Consider the following 23674-nt stretch of genomic DNA (forward strand, 5'->3'; position numbering starts at 1 on the left):
TTTGCTTCTCCTGCTGCAAGGCTCCTTTCTTTTACCTGGCCTCTCACTCAGGCTCTGACCCAGCAGAGCTGGGCTGTGGGCTGTTGGCTAGCAGGGTGGCCTCCACGAGCACTGTTCAGCAGCTTGCCTTTATTCAGGGCAGGATTTATGCCCATGTTTACATCCCGCTGGCATGGGCTATAAATAAAAATCTATAGCTAAACACACATTTAAACACTCTGAATAGAGGTGGAGGTAATCTCAAGCTTAAATACTTTGTTAATTGCTTCTTCCATGAGTAGGCACTCAGGATTTACAAGCTTCTACCTTTGTCCTAGAACATGCGGGACATCTTTTATTTAAATATTTAAACCAATCCAGCATAAATTCATGAAAACTGTGATCTTGATGGAACTGTGGCAGGATTTTAGCAGTTATTCGATCTTGCTTTTTGTCAGCATTCACATCACTAGTGACTTTCCAGTTGCTATAACTTAAACTGAGTTCGTGTCTGCTACCGTCAAGAAATGTGTTAGGGATAGGAGACCTATAGTTGAGATTAATGTGTCATCACCACTTAAAATATTTTAAGAACAGATTAGACAAAATTCTGTGTAATTTAAGGCCATATGTTCATCTGTGGAGGATCTGGAGTTTGTTTTATCCACCAGCAGAGGATCTGAGCAATTTGGGTAGCACCAGGTTTCCCTGAAGGACTCTTCCAGCTGAGCTAGTGATCTTAATGGCAGGAATAACTGCCATTTGGATGTGCATCAGTGCTTCGCTGTGAGGAGTAACATACATGTGAGTAGCAGCTGTTTTCGGTAGGATATTCATCCTGTACTTCCCTGAAGAAAAAAAAAAAGAATAAAAAAAAAGAAAATAGATTATCTCTTGGAAATGCCTGATGAAGAATGTTGAGCTGTAGTCTCTTCTCTCTGAGTTACCCAGCCTCTCCTCCAACTTCTTTGTTTCATTTCTTCCCTTCTCTCCCTGTTGCAGAAAGTACTTAATTAACAGGATGAACAGCCATTAGGTGTTTACCCTCTGCAGTTCATGCTTCAGCAGCAGAATGTAAATAACTTTGCAGTCATTAACAAGGTTGAACTTAAAAAAGAAATGTGCTACAAAAGAGGATTTTCTTATTCATCTCACTGTTTGCAACACTGCAAACTTGAGGAGGCTGCTATTTCTTATGTAGAATATCTGATCTCATAGGGCTTACTGGCTCTCTGCAGCAGACATCAAATTAGGCCACAGATAGTTACTTTCTTCTGTTTCTGGGCTAATTTAGAGATGTAGCTCTTTGAGTATTGCCCACTGGAATTTCCTTTAAGAGCATTCAAACTGATAAAACAATCTCATTTCCTTTCTTGTCTTTGGTTACAAAACGGAGGCAGAATGGTTCTTCTGTCGCGCTAGAAGTGCCTTGTGCTCCTTGGTTCTGAGCAGGCACATCTGGAGGATTTGGGAGTGCAGGAAAAAGGCTATTTTAAAAGTGTGTGGGTTTTGTACACCAGTTCATGTTTCTGAAGTCCAAGTTAGGGTAAGGAGCTTCTGCGTCTTCACAGAAGGAAAGAAATTCTAATCAACTGATGCTGGAAGTTCGAGTTTGGAAGGCTGAGCTCCCACAGCCCACCTGCAGAGCTGTATCGATGTGCGTGGGGTGAGAGGGGCACAGAGCTGCTGCTCCCCGCCCTGCCTGGCCACACCACACTCACCAGCACTGGGTGCTTGGGTGTCCTCAGAGACATCTCCCTTCAACCTGGGGACTGCCAGGGAGAGAGTGCAGGGAGTAACCCGGCAGGATGCACAGTGAGTGGAGAATGGCAATGGCATCTATCCTTCTCATGGCAGGATTGGATTCACAGGAAACCTTCGTTCCTTGCAGCAGTAGCTGAAGTACATACTTACGCTACTGCATCAGACACTGCAGCTACCTGACTGTCACAGAGACTGCAAAACGGAGCTCAGTTTGCCTGGAAATCTGAAATAAAGCCAGAATAGCTTTAATTGTAAAGGGCAGCAACAAATAATCATACCCCCAAACGCAGTAACCTTACAGCTATTCAATTGCTATGTTTTGGATAATTGCTATGGAATATAGTCGTTATATAATATTATAATATAGTGTAATGTAATATAATGCTTATAATAAGTAATATATAGCATATAAAATAATAATAACCCGAAATGCAGTAACACTGCAGAAAGTGCTGCATTCAGCTACCAGGTTTCGGATAGCTGCTGTGGGATATGGAGCTGTTGGTGAGGTCTAACCTGTCAAAATGAGTGCCAGACAGGGAAAGCAAACTTAATTTCATGGCTCCCATGCCACATTTGGCTCTCAGTGGTAACCTCCCTGGGAGCTGCTGTAGCTGACTAACAGAAGAAGGCAGTCCGGCTTACTAACACGGGGCTCTGTAGTTATAAATTAGTGCTTATTCATCTATGAAGAGCATTCACTATCACTGTCTGCAGCAAGGGTACAGAAAAGAACTCCAACAAACTCCAAACAGAAGAGCCTGTTGGCAGCCGTCACAATAATCAGAATAAACGCAGAGAGATACTGTGCTCAGCCCCTGTGATGTCTATCAGGGAGCTATTTCAGTTGCTCCCTGAGGCATTCACATCTCAGCCCATCTGTGTCTGATCCTAAATTACTTATGACTGTGAGAGATAAGGGATTTCCCCATAGATAAGGGGAGGGGGGGTGGAATATAATTTTTGTGTTTGATATTTATATTAATGGCACAGCATGCAGAAAGCATTTAATTCCCAAGAAATAGAATCTAGGTGACATAAAAACATCAGTAAAGATTAGATATTAAGAAAAAGACACTCCATCCAGCAGCTGCTGTCTTCCCTTAAAAACATTCCCCTTGGTAGGGGATCAGGTGACAATGAGTATGATGAGCATCGAGAATGAAATTCTCTAATAGCACAAACCAGCTGCAAGCCAAATGTTACACAAACACCCTGGCAAGACTGAAAGAAGAAAGAGAAAACATAAAAGACTTGGTGTAGCAGCAGTTTCTGCCCTCAAAGTGTTTCCCAGCCGTGTCTGAAGCTGCAGATCTCACTTCTTGGAAAGGTGAAGACACTTATCCCCGTTTTCAGAGGCCAAATGAAGCGTCTTGCCTGATGCTGGCACAATGGTGCTGACCTCAGAAGAAAGTACGCTGAGTTGCATCTTACTAGTCATGAAGTGAATCTCACCTTCAGCTAGGGACAGGTTCTGCTCACAGATAATGCAGAAGGAGCTTGCTCTTCAGATTTCCTCCCAAAGAAACGCATCAGTGGCTTCGTCTACAGGAAGTCACCAGCCCAGGCAACGTTATGCCACGGGCATTGTAGCACAGAATGTTTATTTCATGCATTAGTTGAATTGCATATAAATGCCACCTTTTAGAAGCCTTTCTTTTCGTTAACACAGCTGTCAGAGCGTTGTCCATCATGTCTCTGGGATGATGACACCTGTAACAGACATGGGAGGCTCCTACAATGCAGCAGTATCGATACGGTGCCCGTTCCATACTGGAGAAGCACGCCGCAAGTCATATGCTCATCTTCCCAAACACAGCGCCCGCTACAGTACATCTGCCACTGATTCTGGGCCACCTACAAAACTGGGACAATATGCAGTTTTTGAAATGATCAAGCTCTCGGCTTCTCACGGTGCAGAAACTTTAACTGGTACCAAATCCTGTCGCATACAGTATGTTCATGTGAAATGATAAAAGGCTGTGATATACACACGCGCTATTTCTAACTGCAGCAAATGGAAAGGCTTTGAAAAAAAGATGAAAAAATGTCTTTGGGACCCTACCTACATGGAAATGGAGCTTGTGCTCAGGAAAGGCCTTTGCATAACCGATGTCGGAAAAGTCAATTTGCTTTTCCAGCTCTCAGTTTTGCCTATTCACAAAGTAGAAATAAGATTGTTTCCTTAACTTTATAAAGAAATTGCAAATTACGGATGAAAAGTTCCACAACACTGTTACAGTTTTGGGTTACTTCACACCTCAAAAGGGCTAAAGCTGAGCTTTTTCCTGGTTTGGTATTTCATGTGTAATGATTTAGCCCTAGATGATCTTTAATGAGTTGAGCATTTGATGGTTTAGTCAGCGAGTTCTGGTGACAACGCCTAGAAACAAAGATGAGACTGCCATTCACAGCAATACCTAGGGAAGTAGCTGTTAGCCATATTCTCTCAAGTTAACGTGAAATTACTGACAATTGGTTCTGTAGTCAGCACACGAAAAGCTTCTTTGACTTTTTCATTATAATTCAGATTTCCGGTGTTTATGCACACCAGAAAAACTGCATTTCAGCCAGCCGTAGTCTTTGCACCACGTAAGATCTAAGCCGTAGTAGCTACTAATTTTAAATCTGTGATTAATGAGTTGGGCTAAGATGAGTTAGCAGAAACGTGCATTAGTTATGTGCATTGGTATTTTCTTTTTAAGAAAAGCAGCATTTGACGGTTTGTGACATTAGGGAGGTTTTCCTGTGTGTGTGGTGTGCTTAAAATTTCCCTCAGGCCATTTTTAGTGAGGTTGGGATGGACTTGATTGGAAAATTTAATGGCTTTTTCCGTTTCTGTTCCCTTTTGCTAAGCTGATCTTTAAAGCTGGCCTTTCATGATGTGTGAATTTCTCTCCATTTGAAGAACGAGCATCAGAGACGGCATGGAAAGCAGATTTTATAAATGAGCTATTAGGCAGAGAGGAGGCACTTCTGAGATGCTCGCAAGTTGCACAGCAACCAGAGGAACATATAGTCATTTGATTTCTCAAATGACTCTGACTTTGACTCAAGGGAAAAACAGATTTGTTCTCCCCTTAAAGCTTTCTATCGTATGTGATAAAAAAAAAAAGTGTTTATACATTTTCCCCCTCAAAAAAAAAGTTATACCTCATCTCTGAGAAATAGCAGTGTCTATTACCATGTAAATTACTGCAGAACATGTCCGGTCACAGCTCCTCTTTGTGATCTTAAATGAAAAAATCCAGCAGCATAACCCTCCCTATCTTCTAGCTTTTAAACATAACACGTTGACCCTTCTGAAACAACAGATTAAAAACCAATGAACCAAGCAAAAATCAATGCTTGGTGGTTTTTTCAGTTTCTGGAGAATCGTTTCTTTCATCTCTGTCCCCAGATTTGGGATTTTACAATACCATTTTCTGGTAGTTATGGGCAACAGGTCTTTGCTTTTTCTGGAGATCATTGCCATATCAACTGTTGTCCAGTTCCTGCTGTGTGTGCTTGTGAAGTTAGTTCCAAATCAAAGGTGCTTCTGATTTTCTTTTCTGATACCCTCTGGACTGCTGTGTCACTCGTATGTCAGATGCAGCAGTCGTGTTTACTGCAGTAATAACACGTAAACATCCAGCTTCATAACTGCCTGCTGCGCCTCTTGGAGATTTTAGTTTCAGTACTAATTTTGGTCAGTCCATGTCTTTGAATTGCCCAGTCCAAAACCGGTCTGATTCTGATATAACCAACCAGTTACAAAATAGAAAATACATTCACAAAACTCAAAAAGAACTGCAGAAATGACCTTGCTTAACTTCTGTGACATGTTACTTTGCTTTCTACAACACCGTTCACACCAAAAATCCATATTCAGAAGAAACTAGGTAAGATGTAAGAGCTGGAGAGAAAGGAGATTGTTATTTGATTTTTTTCCCTCTTGCTGTACGTTGTTCCTGGTCTTCTGGCACTGTGGGAGCTCTGCAGGGTGTTTCCAAATACCACTTGCCATCAGAATGGGGGCTTGCGATGCCACCGCTGCCTCGTGCTGTGGGATCAGGGACTGAGGAGACCCCAGCATCGCCTCCTCCCACTGCCTTCGCTCGTCTGCTACTGCTAGCTCATTGCTCCCTTTTATTTTGCGTTGGTTTGGCTGTTTTGAACGTGGCAGGATCGTGCTCTGCTTGTGTAGAGCACTCTGAGAATTGCACGTGAAAAGTCCTTGTGTACACTAAATAACTTTGGGCAGTTCTGGCAGGGCTTGGGTGTTTAAAAGATACAGGCGTGTGCTGAAACTTGCATTAAGAAATCGTCTCTTTCACACCAGATGTGATCTCCTGGTGGCAAACTCTAGGTACAAACGTTTTAGATGTGACGAGGAGAGCCTTGTAAGTAAGTGTCTCATAAATGCACACGAGGTGGCTGATGTGTTCTTAGCCCTGGCTGCATCTGCACTGGGTGGACTAGTGTCTGCACAGGAGTTTCTGCTGGGGCTGAAGGTGCAGAAGGAAACCCTTGCATTCAGAAGCCAGTCCCTTTGCCGCCACCATGGCATCTTTCTTCCAAGAGCTGTTTTAAGTTATAGTGGGAAAAGAGTGCTTTGCCTGATAAAATCAAGCTTCCCTGACGGGGATAGAAGAGAGCACTACACGAAGATAGCACGTTAGCACGCCATCCCTCCCAGAGCTCCCTGTTAAATAGAGATGAGCCAGGTGTAATGAACAGCAGTGTCGTCTTAGTTGAGGTTCACTTTGGAACTCGCAGAGCCCAGTGACAAACCTGAGTTCAGCAGATCAGGAGGGGTAACTTCACAGGCTGCTGGAGGCTGGCAGGGACCTCTGTGCCCATCTGCTCCAGCCCCTGCTCCAGCAGGGCCACCCCGAGCAGGGTGCCCAGGACCACGTCCAGACCCGTCTGAAGATCTCCAAGGAGGAGACTCCACAGCCTCTCTGGGCAGCCTCTGCCAGCGCTCAACTTCCTTACGATGGGTTAGAAATCAAATACACAAACACAGTTGTCTTGATCTTGCAGACATCTCTAATTAGCTCTGGGTCTGAAAAGTTCTGAAAATCATGGGGCTGCCCAGGTATAATCAAGAACATGAAGTCTTCTGGCACAGGCCAGAAATATCTTGGCTTGAGTTTCTGATTCCAAAGGCTGTTAGGTATTAAAATTGTCAGAAGTAGTTGCAACCTGAGCATTTGTGGTATGGAGTCCCTGAGATGCAATAAATCGCTATCGCAAAGCTGGTTCTCACAGAGTGAAAGTCAACTTTCAAGCATCTTTTTTTTTTTTTTGCCAGTGTGATCAAAGGTTTCTTTTTGCCTCTGCTTAATCTCTTACCTTCTACAAGCACTCTCTTAGTAACGAGGCACGTTTACAAACGTGCTGTCCTGCTCCCCAGCAGATGTCACCTGGCTGAACTTTACATTACTGCAGGCTGTCTCATGCCCAGCCCGGCCCACACGCACATATGCAGGCATCCTTACACAAATCATGTGTAGCACCCCACACGCTTCTGGAGACGTCCTCTCTCCCTCTCTCTGACACACGCACACACACAAACACAGAGCTTTACATCTTTTCCCTCCTGCCTTGTCTTGTAGTTACTTCTTAAGATGCTGACAGTGATTCGTTTGACACAGTTGAAACCTGAAATGTGCTGAAATGTGCTGAAAAAGCAGGGGAAGAGAAAAAGCTAATAGGAATTTTAGTTGTAGCACCTTTGCACGAGGCTTTATGTGTGGTGGGTGACTGATAGGATGTTTCAAATGGAAAAGACCTCATAGAAGAAATCTTAAATCCTGTGAAGAAAAACAGAGGGAAGTCTCCCTCCTTTTTTCTGTCTGTCCCTAAAATATGTTCTCCTGCCCCATACAAGCCCCAGGTTGTACATGTGGATCTGTGTGGGCCCTGACACATATCACAAGGGGCAGCACGCATGAAGTACCAGCCTGTAATAATCTTTCTCTTCTCTTCCTCAGTTTGTTGCTCAGCCAAACTGCCAGCAGCTACTAGCAACGCTTTGGTACGACGGTTTTCCAGGATGGAGGCGGAAACACTGGGCAGTAAAACTCTTGACCTGTGTCACCATCGGACTGCTGTTCCCTGTGCTATCTGTGGCATACCTGATTGCACCGAAGAGCAGGCTGGGACTGTTCATTAAAAAGCCATTTATCAAGTTTATCTGCCACACCGGCTCGTACCTAACCTTTCTCTTCATGCTCCTGCTGGCATCGCAGCACATCGTCAGGACCGACCTTCACATGCAGGGCCCGCCTCCCACCATTGTGGAGTGGCTGATCCTGCCCTGGGTTCTAGGTAAATGCGAAACCCCAAAAAATCCTGAGCCACAGTCTCCTGACTCGCGCCCATGGCAACTGTGTGGAGACTCATTCCTGAGCTCAGCATCAGCAGCGTGTAAAGAGATTTGGCAGCCAACTTCAGTCACTGCAGGAAACAGCTGGGCTCCTTCTGGAACAACAGATCCTGTTGGCCTAGGGCTCTTCTGCTGTTCGTGGTGCCATCTGACATGCCTTTATAGATGACCCTGAGTAAACCTCAGCAGGCAGAGCTCCCTCCCTGCTTCCCACATGCACTGTGCAAGGAGCGGGTATAGGAATTAGCTTCTGGGTCATGCTAGTGACAAATAATGTCACTTGAATGCTGGCTTCCTTCTGCTGGTACGTGGCAGGAGGCAGAGCTGAGGACTTGCCTCTGCTTTTGCCTTCTCGCTGATCTGCACCGGGACTCAGCATGCAGGTACCTGGGCTCCCAAACAGCCTGCAGGAAAGCAGAAAAGGGAAGATAAATCTCATGCTGCCTTATGCCCATGTGCTGATAAACACTGACCAAATCAATATTGATTTGCCCTAATATAAGCAGAAGAAGAAGGGGCTGTCTATTATGAGCAGGTTAAAGCTGAGGCTGTTATTCTGGTCTGGCTTGGGCAAGCATAACTGAAGAACAGGGGTGTCCGGGTCCCCCAAGGGTAGGAGGTACAGGTGAGGTGGTGAGGTGGGATGGGAGGAAGTGGATAGAGCCACTGAAGAAGAAGGGACACCTCTCTCAGCAAACCTCAGTCTCCAGAGCTCTCCCTGGGGCTCCTCGCTGCTCCTCATGGGTCCACCTCTGCATCCCCGTGCCTGCTGGCTCCTCTCCTGGGGTAACACCAGGACCCGGCTCCTCCTTTCTGTGGTGGCTCAGGATCAGGCTGGTTCTGTGCCAAGCACGCCTAGCTGCTCTCTGTGCCAAAACTAAAATTGCTGATGGAAAATGCAGAAAGAAAATTAGAGTTGCAAACGTGCTTACAAATCACTTTCCATCCCGACCCAGGGCATTTTGCTCTTTGTGTAGCTCCATCACAACTTCCAAATGGTAACTCAAGCCTCGTTACCTTCCTAGCCTGGCTTATGGCACTGAGGTGTACGTGTTGGTAGAAACTTAAGCTGAGAAGGTTAAATGTCTTTTCTGATCTTAGGTGATCTCTGCACTTTATCCTTCACTTCACAGTTTAAATTGAAGGAAATGGTGGGCACTTCAGCAAAATTGATGTGCAGATGAAAGGATAATCCATAGAAAAAGAACTTTCAAAATAGCCTGTCACCGTTCTCTCTTCTTATTTTTTAGTTCCTTTGTTTCAGATACATAGGGATGTTTGGGGATTGTTGATTAAATGGGAGAAATTAGAGCAGTTTCACGAGATTAAAGGTTATTATTTATGAAATATCTTCCACTATAAAAGGAGAGAGAGAACAGGCACACACAGCATTGCTGTAACTATAGTAACCAGCAATGATAACTCACTATAAATACAGCATATGAGTTCTTCAACAGGCTCCACTCCATTGATTTATTTTGTGTTTTTGTGTGCATGCAAAGATTTGGCAGCTGTTAGAAAATTACCTTATTGGCCTTGACATTATGCTTGCCTGACCATTGACCTGCTGGCTGGCAGCTGAAGAGCTAAGATTGATACCTGGATGTTTGCAGCAGTTCATTTCAACATTATCTGCTCTTCAGGTTGAACTTTCAGGTCCTAAAATTGAGCTGCAAGTGGCATTTCAGTGACCACTGTGGTATCCTGTGGTTGGGTATGGGCAGCCATTTGGGTAACTGTAGCAGTAATATACTTTGAGGTATATATTTTTTTTCTTTTCACACATATTTCGGGTCTTCAATGCGAGGATATTGTAAACTGGCTAGTTCAAAATACCAGGGGCTCTGAGGACATGCTGAGAAGCATGGTGATGTAGGAGCCTAGCTGCCATTTGCTTTTTAATTGGACTTAGGCTCTCAAAAGTACTTAAACAGGTCTTAAGTAACGGACATACGAGTTGCTTAAAATGAAAATTTTATGCCAGATAATGAACTACAGAAGCTCACCCTTACCCCTCTAGCAGCAGGGAGGAATAGTGAAGGTTAGCAAGTGCCAGATTATTATTCAAATTATTACCAGAAGGCATTTCAGAGTTGAGATGATGGGCTCTGGCCATATCCTTGAGAACAAATTTTCACCTCGCAAAACCCACAGCCATATTTGACATTAGGTGAGTCATTGCTGAGAGATGTGATGCCAGGCTGCAGTGCCCTTTTCCATGCTGAGTCGTACCTTTTTTTTTTCACAAATACTCCCAATGGGCTTTCAGTGCAGCAAGATGTATAAATGCAGTAACTGAGCATAGAGAATGAATTCACTTCTTCCTTCTCTGGTGTGATATTTCCAGGTCAGGGAGGAAATATACTGGTATGCAGAAGCTGGTACCAGTGTCGCATGTTCTGCAGAGAAAGAAAAAAAATCAGTACTGTCCAACTGAGCAATGAATTACTGTGGGAGCAGACAATCTATGGGAAAAACATAACAAATACAGTTACTTAAATAGTTTGTTCATATAAAACAAATTTCGTCTGAGCCAATCCACTCATACTGGTTACAATTAACATATGTTTCAGGCAGCCTCCTTGTCTTTGTATCTGGAGCCCTGCATAGGAAGCCTAGGTCTTTCTCGGATCTCTCTAGACTGCATTCCTAATGGAGTTGTAAAATGCCTCGTAATCAGCATGATTTTACTTGTACAAGACAGGAGGGATGAGGCATTTTTTCCAAACTGTTAATTTATAATTGTCTTTTCACATCACATACGCACAGTAGTTTAACGGCAAATAATACCTTCTCGTGACAGTGAACTCTCTTTCTTTCTGCAGGTTTTATCTGGGGAGAAATCAAGGAAATGTGGGATGGTGGATTCAATGAGTACGTACATGACTGGTGGAATCTGATGGACTTTGCGATGAACTCCCTCTACCTTGCAACTATCTCCCTTAAAATTGTTGCCTATGTCAAGGTACAGTAACCTGGGCAAGAGAATTTGTAACTTGTTTCTGAGAACTGCAGTATATGGGATAGAAGCTATCAGACACAAAATTACAGATCAAAGAGAAAAGCTACTTTTCAAGCAATCCAGTTTTGAAAATTCACCTGGAAAGTTTATTAACTTGTGTGGAGAATGATCTTCCTTCCCATCTCTACTCTTTGGTTAATACTGACATAGATTGTGTGGGCATTGCATAGAAGTTTCCAGACTTCTGTGCATTTTGTAGCTACTCAGTTGCCAAAGATATGTTTTGTTTTCCGTGTTGACATCTTTCAACAATGCTAAACTTCACGAAAGCATGATTTTTAAATAAAACAGTAAGGAACAATAAGAATAGGGTTATCTGAAAACATCTCGCGCCAAGATTTATAATATGTAGTCTGTGAGCCCCAACAGATCTGTAGATTACTTATCAGGAGTCTGTGAAAAGCCTACCAAGAAAAGCACACCTGCCGGTAGGGGGCTTCCATCTGATGTAAAGGAGTCAACTTCTCTTCTTGAATATATAGGTTTAAACTGTAGGCAAGGAGATGACAAAGGGGCACGCTGGAGCTTTAGAACTATAGATTCCTCACTGTCATGTTACATTTGTGGTGAGAGTGCACATCAGAGCTCATCCTCAAAAGCACCTTCCACATCTATAAATTTCTGATGCTCCAAGTTAGCATATGCACAGGTTTTGAAGCCAGAGGATCGCCTGAAGCGCTTTCTCTCTGTCTCTGTTTTTCAAAGACACAGACAACACACAAAGGGCCTCCTGCAAAGCTCCTTATGCAGTGGCTGTCTTTGACTTCAGTTGGAGCTGCGTGCTTGGATGGCATCCATCTCCTGAGCCTGATTCTTTTCTTGATGTGAATCAGCTATAAATTCACTGCAGTTAGTGGAATTACACAGGTGTAAATCAAGTAACTATAGTCTGCTCCTTAGCCTTATGCACTTCGTAGTTCTGCTGTGCTGCTGTGCTACTGTGTAGGTCTTGCCCAGGCAGAAGGGAACTACTTCTTGTAGCCCACTCCTAGAAACCAGGATAAGCACATCCCCAAAAGCAATCCTGTGTAGTCCCCCACCCCGAAGCTTGTATGCAGGCAGAGGGGAAAAGAGTTGAAAATTTCACAGAGCTCATTGACTCCAAAATGGGAATGCTCTTACATAAACCCTTCTGCAAGCAGTCCTGCTACGGAGCCTTTTTAAAATCCAGAAGGCTGCATAGTGGTGAGTTGGGTTTTCAAAGGAAAAAGCTTCAAGACAGTTGCTATTCCCTGAACAGGCAGCTCTGTGACAGCATCAAAGCAGAAACAGATTACGTCTTTTTTCTCCTAACATTCAGAACCAGTGAGGAAATTAGAGACTTGAAAGGTTGGTCTTTAAACTGTGAGCAATACAGAAAATACTGGAAATTGTAACATTCATGAACAAATCCTAAAATGTTAACAATCTCTTTCTTTCTCTCTCTCACACACAAATTACTAAAAGAGCCATGCATCCACAGATTTACATGGTCACACACTGAGATTTAAGCTCACAGCCAAACTACACATAAAAAGGAAGTACAGCTTTGTTTATATACTTTGCAAGAACTACAGAAACACACAGGCTAACTACAGAGACCTATATGCCAGCACAAAAAAGAATGCTTACAGGAATGTATCCATTTGAGTACAGATCAAACCCATTTGGATTAAACCTGGCTAATCTGAGGTCTGGTCCTGCCAAGGACCAATGTCAGACCATTCCAAGAAGTGCAGAAAATCTTACATAGCAGTAGCTCTGAAACAGCATGCCCCCTGAAGTTCCCTTCTGACCTACGTTGCTTAAAGGTTGCAGTACACTCTGAAACATGAGGATTTAAAACATAATGGTTTCAAAATCTTTTACAACATGACTTAGAAAGGTTTTTGTTATTTATAGAACAGCCCAGGGCTGGAAAAGGCTGGTATACATGCCAGTATACTATAGTCTAATGTTTCTTGGAACTTCAAAAGATTACATGGACGTTTAGCTTTCTGCCAAATATCAGAAAAATAAATTGCATACCGACACTAATGTTTTCCATCCTTGTTTTTAACTGGAGACTTTTTATCCCCCGATTTGACTGGTTCCAAGACCTGGCCTCAATATTATCTAGTAACAATGAAATCTTCAGCCTAATTATAGGGCAAAAATACTTTCTTAATCAGTTTTCATTTGCTGCATTGAATTATGTAATGAGGAAGGGTAAATGTGACTGTCTGTTGTAACTTACTTGTACTACTCTGTATACATTTCTGCTCTTTTTCATCTTCCAATGCCTAACCTGAACAACTCCAGTCTTTTCAGCTTCATTAGATACTGCTGAAATCTCCGATTTCTCTGTTACCTGTGGTGCTGAGCTGTTCAAAAGTGACTACGGTTTTCCAAGCAAGGATATACCATCACTTTATAAAGGGCCAAAATATGACCCTAACAAGTTGCTTTAAAAATAGATGTGAGATGAAGAAGAGCTTTTCACATTCCTTCACGTGCTCCTACCCTGGCAGAGAGCCCCAGGGCTGCTGCGTCCAGCCAGCATGCAGAAGAGAATCGCGAACAAATGTGCAAATCTGCTCCCTAGGCGGGGAGGCTTGCTGTTCACAACCACCCACCCCTACTGTTGGTTATCGGCAAAAAGTTTTAAACGTCTGCTTGTTTGTAAACATTTTAAGACCCGTCTTCAAATCAAGTTAAAAAAGTCAGGCCTGATGTTCATGGAGTAGGCAACGGTTCGGAAATGTCAGAAGCAATCAGAGGTCGCATTGAAATGCCTTTGTATTGTGTCTCAGCTCCTTCATACGGAGGAATAGTTGGAAACATCTACTTGCCTTAGCTGCGTCCTTGAAAAAAAGTGAATTAATTTATTGGACCGTCAGATTTATATGTAAAGTCCCTACAAACTCATCTGCCAATGTGATATTGATACCATTTCCTTTTGAAACATACAAAAAAAGATATTAAAGAGTCCTAAACACTCTTAGCGATACTATTAGCAATATAATTCTAAGTGCATATTTTGCCTTTTTATACATGTTAAATGAGCAGAAACAAATGCTAAAAGGATAAATTATTCCTTGATGTTAAAATGTCTTTGACTCCATTCTGCTGTGGCAGTGTAGCTAAGCCAGAGAAGTTACATTTGTATAACCAGCTCTTTCATGGTACCTATTTGCATCTGGCTGTACCTGGCTCAGATAATGCTTCTGCTTTTACGGTTCCATTACAAACCAAGTTAATTTTATAATTGAGGTGCTCAAATGTATCCATTATTTTGGCTGTAATTAGGACTTCTGCTTTAGGTACTTTCCGAAAATTGCCATGACAAATTAACTAATAAGGAAATTAATACGAAGACAGCATTTTGGTTCTGGGCTGTTGGCACCTTTTTGAGATTACATTGGAGGGAAAGCATCCACTTCTGGTGTTCCATCGTTCATTGCTTTCCTTATTCCCTTCTTTCATTCTCATTCTTCCTGGAATTAGCAGTGTTTTGAAGGTGCAGTAATATTTAGGGGGAAAAAGAGAAAAAAGATAATTGGAAATGACCTGAACCTGCTATGGGGCAGTCCAAACCCTTTTAAGTGTTTAAAGAGAAGAAGATCACATGTGAACCCAAGGACCTGCATTACCCACAGTGAATTCGAAATTCAGAAGGCCTGTTATCTAAATTTAGGCTAAGTACAGTCCATATACCAGAAACCCCTAGAAAAAAGCTGGTCCCACTAAGCTATTCATATTGGGGGGTCTAAATCTGTAGGAAGTTCATAAGAAGGCTTCATTAAACCTAAATCTCTGCCCCGATCAACTCAGCTTTGGTCCTGATTCCTGAATTCAGTGACTCCTGAACTGACACTTGGGAGTTGAAAAGCACTTCTTGTGTCACCAGTACCTGGTTAGTATTTATTTACAGGTAAAGCATTAGTGTTAGCAGGTGTGAGTGTTCGAGTTGTCTGAAAATCATGACAACATAATTCACTTTTATACCCTTGTTATTTCTTTCAGTATAATGGTTCTCGTCCAAGGGAGGAATGGGAAATGTGGCACCCGACTCTCATCGCAGAAGCCCTCTTTGCAATATCCAACATTTTAAGTTCCTTGCGTCTCATATCCCTGTTTACAGCAAATTCACACCTGGGACCCTTGCAGATTTCTCTGGGACGCATGCTGCTAGACATCCTTAAATTCCTTTTTATCTACTGTCTGGTGCTTCTGGCTTTCGCCAATGGACTGAACCAGCTTTATTTTTATTATGAGACCAGTGCCTCGGAGGAACCCAACAACTGCAAGGGGATCCGATGTGAGAAACAGAACAATGCCTTCTCCACGTAAGATGTTCTTTCCTTTATGATTTTAAGGGTGACTTACACTGTCTCCTCTCTTACCTGCCCTTGCGTGTTGTCTTATCATTGTGCCGAAAGTGTCTTTATTTATTCATTTGCAAATATCAGGTGAGCTGCTCAACTGTGCAGGAAAAGTGTGAGTTAACTGGGGCAGAGAATTCTGCTGAGCTTTGCTGTCACAGAAGGGCTTTTAGGTCTGGAAGTGAGAGACGATCATTTTAGTTCTGGACCAAAAAGCTTTTCTATGTGATCCTGCAACTGAAATTTTATGATGGCTACGTACAATTTCAGGATATTTGACAAAGCAGGTATCCTGTTGTAGTATTTGTTTTGTCTTATTCTGGAGGAAAGGGGGAAAAGCTAAACAAAATGTAGAAAACAAGGGATAAACATATGAAAAAAAACGTATTAACAAATAACATGACAGAGCAACAACAGTCTCACCTAGGCCATTTTTATACACACGCGGTTACAGGCTTCTCTGATTCTCTTGCAGTGGGGTGAGACTAAAATCACATCCAAATCCATTTTGCTGGAAATGCTGGTACTTTACTGAGAGGTTGGCATGGAAATCGCTGTGCTGACAGCTGGCAGGGCTGAAAGACAAAGCACATGCTGAAAAATAACATGAATTGTCTTTCTGATCTATTTGTTTTAATTACTAATAGTGGAAATAATTATAATAATCAGCCCCCATCCGATTGTTCTTGCTGGTTGCACAGTACTTAAAACACAAAGGGAAGAGAAATAAATAAAGCACCGTCTAGAAAAGGGCCTACGCCCTGCAAGCAAGCAAAACAAAACTGTTGTCCACCACGTCAGGCAAAATTAAATACAACTTAGCGTAATGCCCAATAATTCTCCACCCTTCTTCAGCTGAAGGCTGGAGGTTAAAAAAGGATTCGTGTCATTTTTGCACTGTTATCAAAAGCAAATGATGGCTGACACCACATTGGAAGAGGGAAGACTCCAACATTGTCTCTGTCATTGGCCCTCCTTACAAGAAGGGGGAGATTTTCCTGGGATAAAGTCCAGCCTTACAAGAGCCTCATAACCAGAGAGTCCTGGTAGACCATATGTGCTGCCGTTTCCACTGCAGAGCAGGAACACCATAGGCTTGATTAATTTTCTCATTAAACCCATCTATATCTGGAGGAAGTGAATGGAACTGCACTGTGCTAATGAAAAACAGAATTAAAGACTCCAGTCTTTTTTCTGTTTTAATTGTTTGGAATGCCCCAGAAATGTGTTGTGCTGCCCTTGCGAAGGAATTAAATAACAAATGCTATTCCTTGATCTGCATCCATATTGACGGAGCAGCCAGAGGGAGAAATGTTTGGCAAGCACAATGTTTGTTAAGTGGCAACTTCTAGCTCGGGAAGGGTCAAAACCACAAAGTTCAGGACTGGAGTGTGCCTTTCCCTAGAGCTACACTGAACAGATGTATTCCAGTTCTGCGTTCTGGTTCGGACCTGTCTCCACTGCCAACCAGTTGTTTTACAGACTTCACTGTTGGCAGATTAGTGGAGCAAGCAAAAACAAGATTTGACTAAAGAAAAAGATGAGCAGGAAGAAAAAAAACCCAACAACAATAACAAAAACAACAACAAAAAGATTCTCAAGTAAGTAAGAAGGTACAACATCTTGAGAACTAGAAAGGATACAGAACCACTTAACAGAAAGTGTGTGGATCAGCTTAAATGCAAACCACAATTTCTCCCACCCTAACATGCAGTTTGAGCCCCCCTGCCAAGGAGAATGTAGCACAGGAAGGAAACTGAGGGGGCTCAGCCTTTGTGAAAGAGGTTTGTTTAAAACAAAATCGCAGTGGGAGGGGATCCATTAGGACTGAGGTCTCCTGGCAGGGGACAGAATGCTCAGCAGTTACTTTTTTGTTTGAGCCTTGCTTAAGAAATTTATTTAACATGTTCTTAAAAGTTTAAATAGTCGTTATTAACACCCCCAGTACAAGCTGACATTTGGCCCTTGAGCAGACGCACAGCATGGGTGAATGGCTAAGAACGAGCAACCTGCAAAACAGAAAATTACATCGTTGGGCTGGGGAGAGCAAGCATGACTAGAGTGAATTCAAATCAGAGCTGGTGTTACCTCAACTTTGCTCGTAGTTCATCCCTAATGGAAGAATAAATGTGAAAAGCTTTCAATCAGTCCCCTTTGATTCCTACCAGCATTTCTAGGCAGACACACAATAAGATCTAATTTTGTAAGGGAAGGAAAAGCAGGACACTGTTCGCGTTTGTGCAGCTTGTTTAAAATGTGACGACTATTTACTGGTGCATTATTTCCTATTACTCCCAAAGGAAGGGTTTCATATTTTTTTGGTGAGGAAATTTTCTGCATCGCAAACACAGATCACGGAAAAGTAATATTCCTTTGTGACAGCAATGAGGTGAAGACATGAATAATTTAAGTTTTTATGGTGTGGCTTAAGCATCCCTGAGAAAGCAGCGTGTCTCCTGCCTAGGCAGGCAGTTTGAAAGTATGTTTAGCACTGTGCTTCTGGCAACTGCAGAAGAGAGAAGAGAGAGAGGAAGAGGAGGAAGGGGAGGACGAAACCACTTGCACCTTGCTGTCTGCAGAGAGCTCACTGGAGAGTTGGGCTGGCAGCTGGGCTGAGCCCCACCTGAACAGTGAAAAAAGATTGTAGTTCTTGCCTGTCATTAAACAAGGAAGAAAGACTTAAGTCTTACTTCTGTGCAAAGCTGCAGAAACCATTTGCTGTATTTCTCAGCTGTGACTACATGCCTACATGTTAATATATTAGCCTTAATCTGGGCACAGTTACACTCCTGGTTGTAAAACTGGGAGTTCAAGGCAATGCACTAAGCACTTCTGAGACTGATTTCAGTTTCATGTAAGCATGACAAGGACCTCCATTTCTCCTGAGGCTACACCCTAATCAGTACTTTCACCATTAATAGTTAAAATAAGTTAAAAGATAGCAAGCACTCCGCTATTTTTAATAGCAAAATGCTTAGCATTCTTTGCTTAATCCTTATTTTACCATTACCTCACTTATTTAATAACCCTAACAGCCTGACTTCTGGGAGAAAGGATTTTTGCTTTAGAGCCTTCGTAATTTTGGCCAGTGAAAAATGATGTCCACAAAGCACAAAGAAACTAAATCCCCATATAAAGCATGGGGCTATGTGAGGAACAGATGCCTGGAGAAGCCAGGAGAACAGATTCCTGGTATGTTAAGTAAAGTATCCGAATTTATTTTTATTGATTTTTCTAGTAAGAGCATTTGAAAATATCTACTGACCCCAGGCCAAAATGGAAACTCTTAAACAGGCATATAAATGTCATTTTTTGATGATATAAATGCCATATTTTGGAAAGCCAAAACAAAGAAGCCCAAATAGAGCAATTATTTAGATTGCTGATTATGTATTTGACGTGATTGCAAAAGGTCACTTGTCTCTGACTGAAGCAAACGGAGACCTGGGATGATCTCATCAGCTGTAAAGCACAGGGGGGTCAGGTCTAGTTCATCTCTGGATGGAAGACTTCAAAAGAAGAAAACCTCTCAAGCTGAATTAATGCGATGACTCCCTTTCATCTGAGTCATTACTGATCAATTGTTGCAGCATGATACTGAGGGCACTGCTCTGCGGTGGGTGGGAGCTGCTGCACAAACAAGAGCAGCATTTTCAGCCACGTGCAGTGCTGTCAGGCAGGGTGCTAGCAAGCTGGCCTGGCTCACTTGCAGTCCGAGTAATTGCAAGCTGTTAGCCTACATCAGTGCAGAAGGTTCAAGAGGCTGTGATTTCTTGCATCTCCTCCCTCGTGATGCCTTGTTGTGGCACGCAATTTGGTCGTGCTGTACTTGAGCATGGGCTCCGTGAGCATTTAGTTTGCAGACATGTTAATGATGCAGGCACTGGTTAAACAGGAGAGGTTATATCTCTATGTAACAGCAGTGTCACTCCATGCCAGTTTTAATTAGAGTGAATATACCGGGGTTCTTTTTGCATGTGTGAACATTGGGAAAGGGATTTGTCATTTTTTTTCACAGCAGTTAGGCTCATTGCATCTCACAAGGATGTGATTCTCAGCCAGGTAGTGGATGTTGTTGATGTGATGCAACTCTTCCAACGGGTCACTGTAGCTGGAGTGCAGACTGCCTCCCGGGGAGAGTAAAAGGCTGTGCTGAGCAGCTGCTCCGTGGCATCCCAAGCTCCCGATGTTGATCCATTCCCACCTGAGTGCTCCCAGTGCTGGAGTGCTTCCAGTGCCACCAACAGAGCTCTCACATGGGGTGACACCCAACCTCAGCACATCCAGAGCTCCTAAAGGCATTGATTTCCATCTCCCAGAGCCAAGTAAAAATCTGTGTTTGTTTTTCCTTCAGACTTTTCGAGACTCTCCAGTCACTCTTCTGGTCTGTGTTCGGTCTGCTGAATCTCTATGTCACCAATGTGAAAGCCAGACATGAGTTCACAGAATTCGTTGGAGCCACTATGTTTGGAACCTACAACGTCATTTCTCTCGTCGTGCTGCTGAACATGCTCATAGCCATGATGAACAACTCCTACCAGCTCATTGCTGTAAGTTATCTTATTCTCTATCTTTTCGCGTTCGTTTTTCCCCGCCGTGCCTCATCTGTTTGCCTTGTAGCAAGTGTGTGTCTTCTGGGACACTGGAGACTGCTGCCCCCACTCTTTGACAGCAGATAGTTGGGATTTCTACTCACTAGCTTGAATCATGCTTGTGGAGGAGGTTTTGCTCTGTTGTAATGTTTCGTATCTGGAAAAAGCTTATTACCTCTGAATTGCCCTTGTCTTCTCCTGTAGACTAACCTTACTTATCACTTTGTCATTAGCAGCTGATTTGCTATGTAGCAGAGAGGGCATATAAAGCCTTTCTGCTGCATTTTAGCCCATTTGTTTTTAACTTGCTTTTTTTTTTATTTGTATATTTTTCCCCCCTCTCCTATTACTGCTTTCTCATTTGAAACTGTGTGTATGGGGCACCCAATCTGCAATTTCTTATTCCATACTCTTCCCACTGAAATTAGATCATTTCCATCTGGAACTGCAACTAGTCTCTTGGCAGCTGACTCCCTAAACCTGTAATCTGAGATTCCTGGGTAGCCTCAGCGCAGGATGAATCTGAGCTGAGGCAGCTCCAGGCTGCCAGTTGGCTGTAGAGCCAGTTTCAAACTTAACTTTATCTTCATACAAATGTTCAAAACTGGTCTCTCTACTGTAATCTCATTCCATGCGCCTAAAAGCCAATCTGTACATTTATAATTACATTTGTCAACAGATTGAAAACTAAAGCAGCATGGCTGTGCATTTTAAGTGTCTTTAGGTAAACTACTCAGAAACTGTAAGGAACAAAGCTCAATTCTGTGTGCAGAGCACTTAAGGTAAACCAGTGGGCACTTTCTAAAGAAGAGCTGATAAAAAGTGACATCAACTATGAACAGAAACAGGAGTTACAAAGTCATTTGTGTCCTCAGTTGGTCACTCAGAAGTACAGGCAGAGCAGAGACTTTCCTTTGCATTGTATGACTGCTGGATTTACTCTAGACTAAGGTGGAGGAGACATCCATCTTTTTCTCAAAACAGAGAAAAAGAACCTGCACCAGCTCTGCTACTGCTTCTATTCCCAACTTCCTGGGGAAACCTATGGGTGAACTCCTTTGCTGACTGAAGCACACAGAGAAGACCATTGAGTTGTCTGCTTGAACGGTTTCCACAGCTGCTGTTGATTACCTGCTGATTCAAGTGGCTCCTAAATTCAGTTATCTAGTCAAACTGAGCAGAAACCCAGCCAAATCGGTGATACTTTAGAACATCTGATCTTTATCACGTTAAAAAGTATGAGAAAAACTGGACCATTGACCTTCCAAAGGAGCAGGAAAGCAGCTTATCACAAAGGCAATGCTCCTTTATCAGTCTGTTTCAATGCTTTAAGTGCTTTCTCTTTGTTCACTGCTACTCCTCACATTCCGGGGAGACTGGAATGAGGGGCAGAAAACAAAGATGTTCTCTTCAGACATTTTCTCCCAGTCCCCTTGCTTTATTGTCATCAAACAGGCTTGTCACTGACACAATGCCCAAACTTAAGACTAGCTGAAGAATGGAAGTATTTGTTATTCACTGGGATATAAACCACTCATCCTTCTTTTCTCAGAATAATTTGAGTGCTGCAATGACACATTAGAAACAATCCCACATCTTAGAGAGACCCATCATAACAATTAACTGAAGTGACTGGTCCAGAGCATGGAAGTCTGTTTTTTTGGAAGTTTTTGTATACACAGCATTTGGGAATAGTGAATTCCTTCATCAGAAAGTACTGCTTATGAGAGACCTGGAGGTAAAGGGCTGGAATCACCAGGCATAGCCTAGGCATAACAAGCAACTCGGCGTGCAGCGTGAGGCCCCTGCTCAGAGTAACAACAATGAAAATGCTCTGGGATACTTCTTTGTCACTTAAGCTGTCATACTGCAATTGCTACTGAGAGCAGTGACATTTCTCGGGAAGACAAGAGACAGTCACTTCCAGCCTCGGCTGGGGCACTGCATGCTGCTTTGTTTTTTGAAGCTAACATTTCTGCATGCTCATAACATTCTCCCAGGGACAGGTTTTCTTCATGTGTCTTCTAAGGGCAAACATCAATTAATTTCTTCCCTGAAGAAAACAGCTCATTAATAAATGTTGAGCTTTACAACTGTGGGTCATTTTTTAACCTCCTGCAATCAGCTCTCCCCTTTCTGAATCACAGTAGACAGGTTGCTAAACAGGGCATTTCCTCCTCCTGATGTTTATATTACATTGAATACACATTGAATGACAGCATCCCACCAGGGAGGGAGGAGGAGAAAGGGCAAGACACCCTTGGAGTGGGGTCTTCTTCCCAAATACAGCAGTAGAAAATCTTTTGCCCTGTGCAGGACCACAGAGAAATAAAATGAGCTAAACATCAGGAATGACAGCACACCATTGCTTGTAGATTTCCCAGCAGCTGAGTGGTAAGAACATCTCAATTAATTCAACTTGCTAATGAGCCAGTGGCACTGCTGCAATGCAAGCATTCTTTCTTCCCTCCTTTCTTCCATCTCTCACTTCATAGCTGTTCTATCGCTGACACAAAGCCTTCAGGCTTGCTGTTCTCTATTGTCTCATATACACACGAATTTCTGCTGTGAAGTCAGAGGAAGGAGAAGGCAAAGCTGTTCCTGCCCTTGGTCATGTCTCCCTGGTATGGGATTTGGGCTCGGTAGTTCGTTAAGTACCACAGGCACGTGGTATGAAACCACTGCATATCTGTGGAAGGCAAAGCAAGGCAAGCAAAGAGTAAAACATGCACAGAGCTTTGAGGGATTCCTGACTCACAGAAGAATTTTTCTGAAATAATTTTGTTGTGTGGTTTTTGTTTAGTTGGTATTTTTTGTCACTAAGCTATTTCAGACTTCAATACACATATTTTATAGGGGTACCCTGAAGCCATTTTGATACTGATTTTTTTCATGCCAGACCGTTGTCAGTAGCGGATTATGGGAGCCACTATGTTTTACTGAAAATGCAAACAAAATCCTAAGGCACAATGAAATGTCCACGCATTGTGGGCTGTTTCAATTTGGGAAGATCAGAATGTTCTATACAAGCAGCACAGAATGCAATTGGATGTTATGCACTGCTGGGTCTCTCATCTAAATACCTTCCCAGACGTGACAGAAATACCATCCCCTGATGAATGCAAGAGGAATGTGTCCTGATGACAAGAGGAAGGACAATGGGACTTATCTGAGAGTGGCCAGGTGGCTCCATCACTCACAAGTAGCATAAAGTAACAGAGGGGGTAATGAGCACATTTTATGTGATAGGCTGTTTCTTATAGGGCTGCCACTTGGCTGTGTCTGAAGTTATACAATCCTCCTGCCAGTCTTTTTTTTTTTTTTTTTAAATGTGCTGTTTTTTCAAAACACTGTGACAGTGGGTATTGTGACACCCAAGCACGCATGTCTTCTAGAGCCTGAAGGTGCAGGTGCATTTTTGGAGTTCTGTGATGCAAGTGCATTTTGCAGGAAACTACCAATCGATAATGTATTTTCTGAAAGCATGTTCCTCACGCACACATCCACCAGAGTCTGGAAAGCCACACAGGAATTACTCACTGGGACCGTACAAACAGTTTTGACTGTGCAGCTGCAGGAGCAAGGGGAAGCAAGATCGATG

At 42.9% G+C, this 23674-nt stretch overlaps 1 protein-coding gene across 3 annotated transcripts in view; it reads left to right on the forward strand.

The window, feature by feature from the left end:
- The window catches only part of TRPC5 (transient receptor potential cation channel subfamily C member 5), a 99860-nt gene that overhangs the window by 53560 nt on the left and 22626 nt on the right, over positions 1-23674 (forward strand). For all 3 annotated transcript variants that reach the window (XM_080553737.1, XM_080553739.1, XM_080553738.1), the window contains exons 4-7: positions 7722-8058; positions 10942-11081; positions 15123-15445; positions 19836-20031. In XM_080553737.1, the coding sequence (XP_080409863.1) occupies positions 7722-8058; positions 10942-11081; positions 15123-15445; positions 19836-20031 (996 nt within the window). The remainder of the gene's footprint in view (positions 1-7721; positions 8059-10941; positions 11082-15122; positions 15446-19835; positions 20032-23674) is intronic.

The sequence above is a fragment of the Anser brachyrhynchus genome (assembly GCF_964034855.1).
Source record: "Anser brachyrhynchus genome assembly, chromosome: 13".
Taxonomy (NCBI): domain Eukaryota; kingdom Metazoa; phylum Chordata; class Aves; order Anseriformes; family Anatidae; genus Anser; species Anser brachyrhynchus.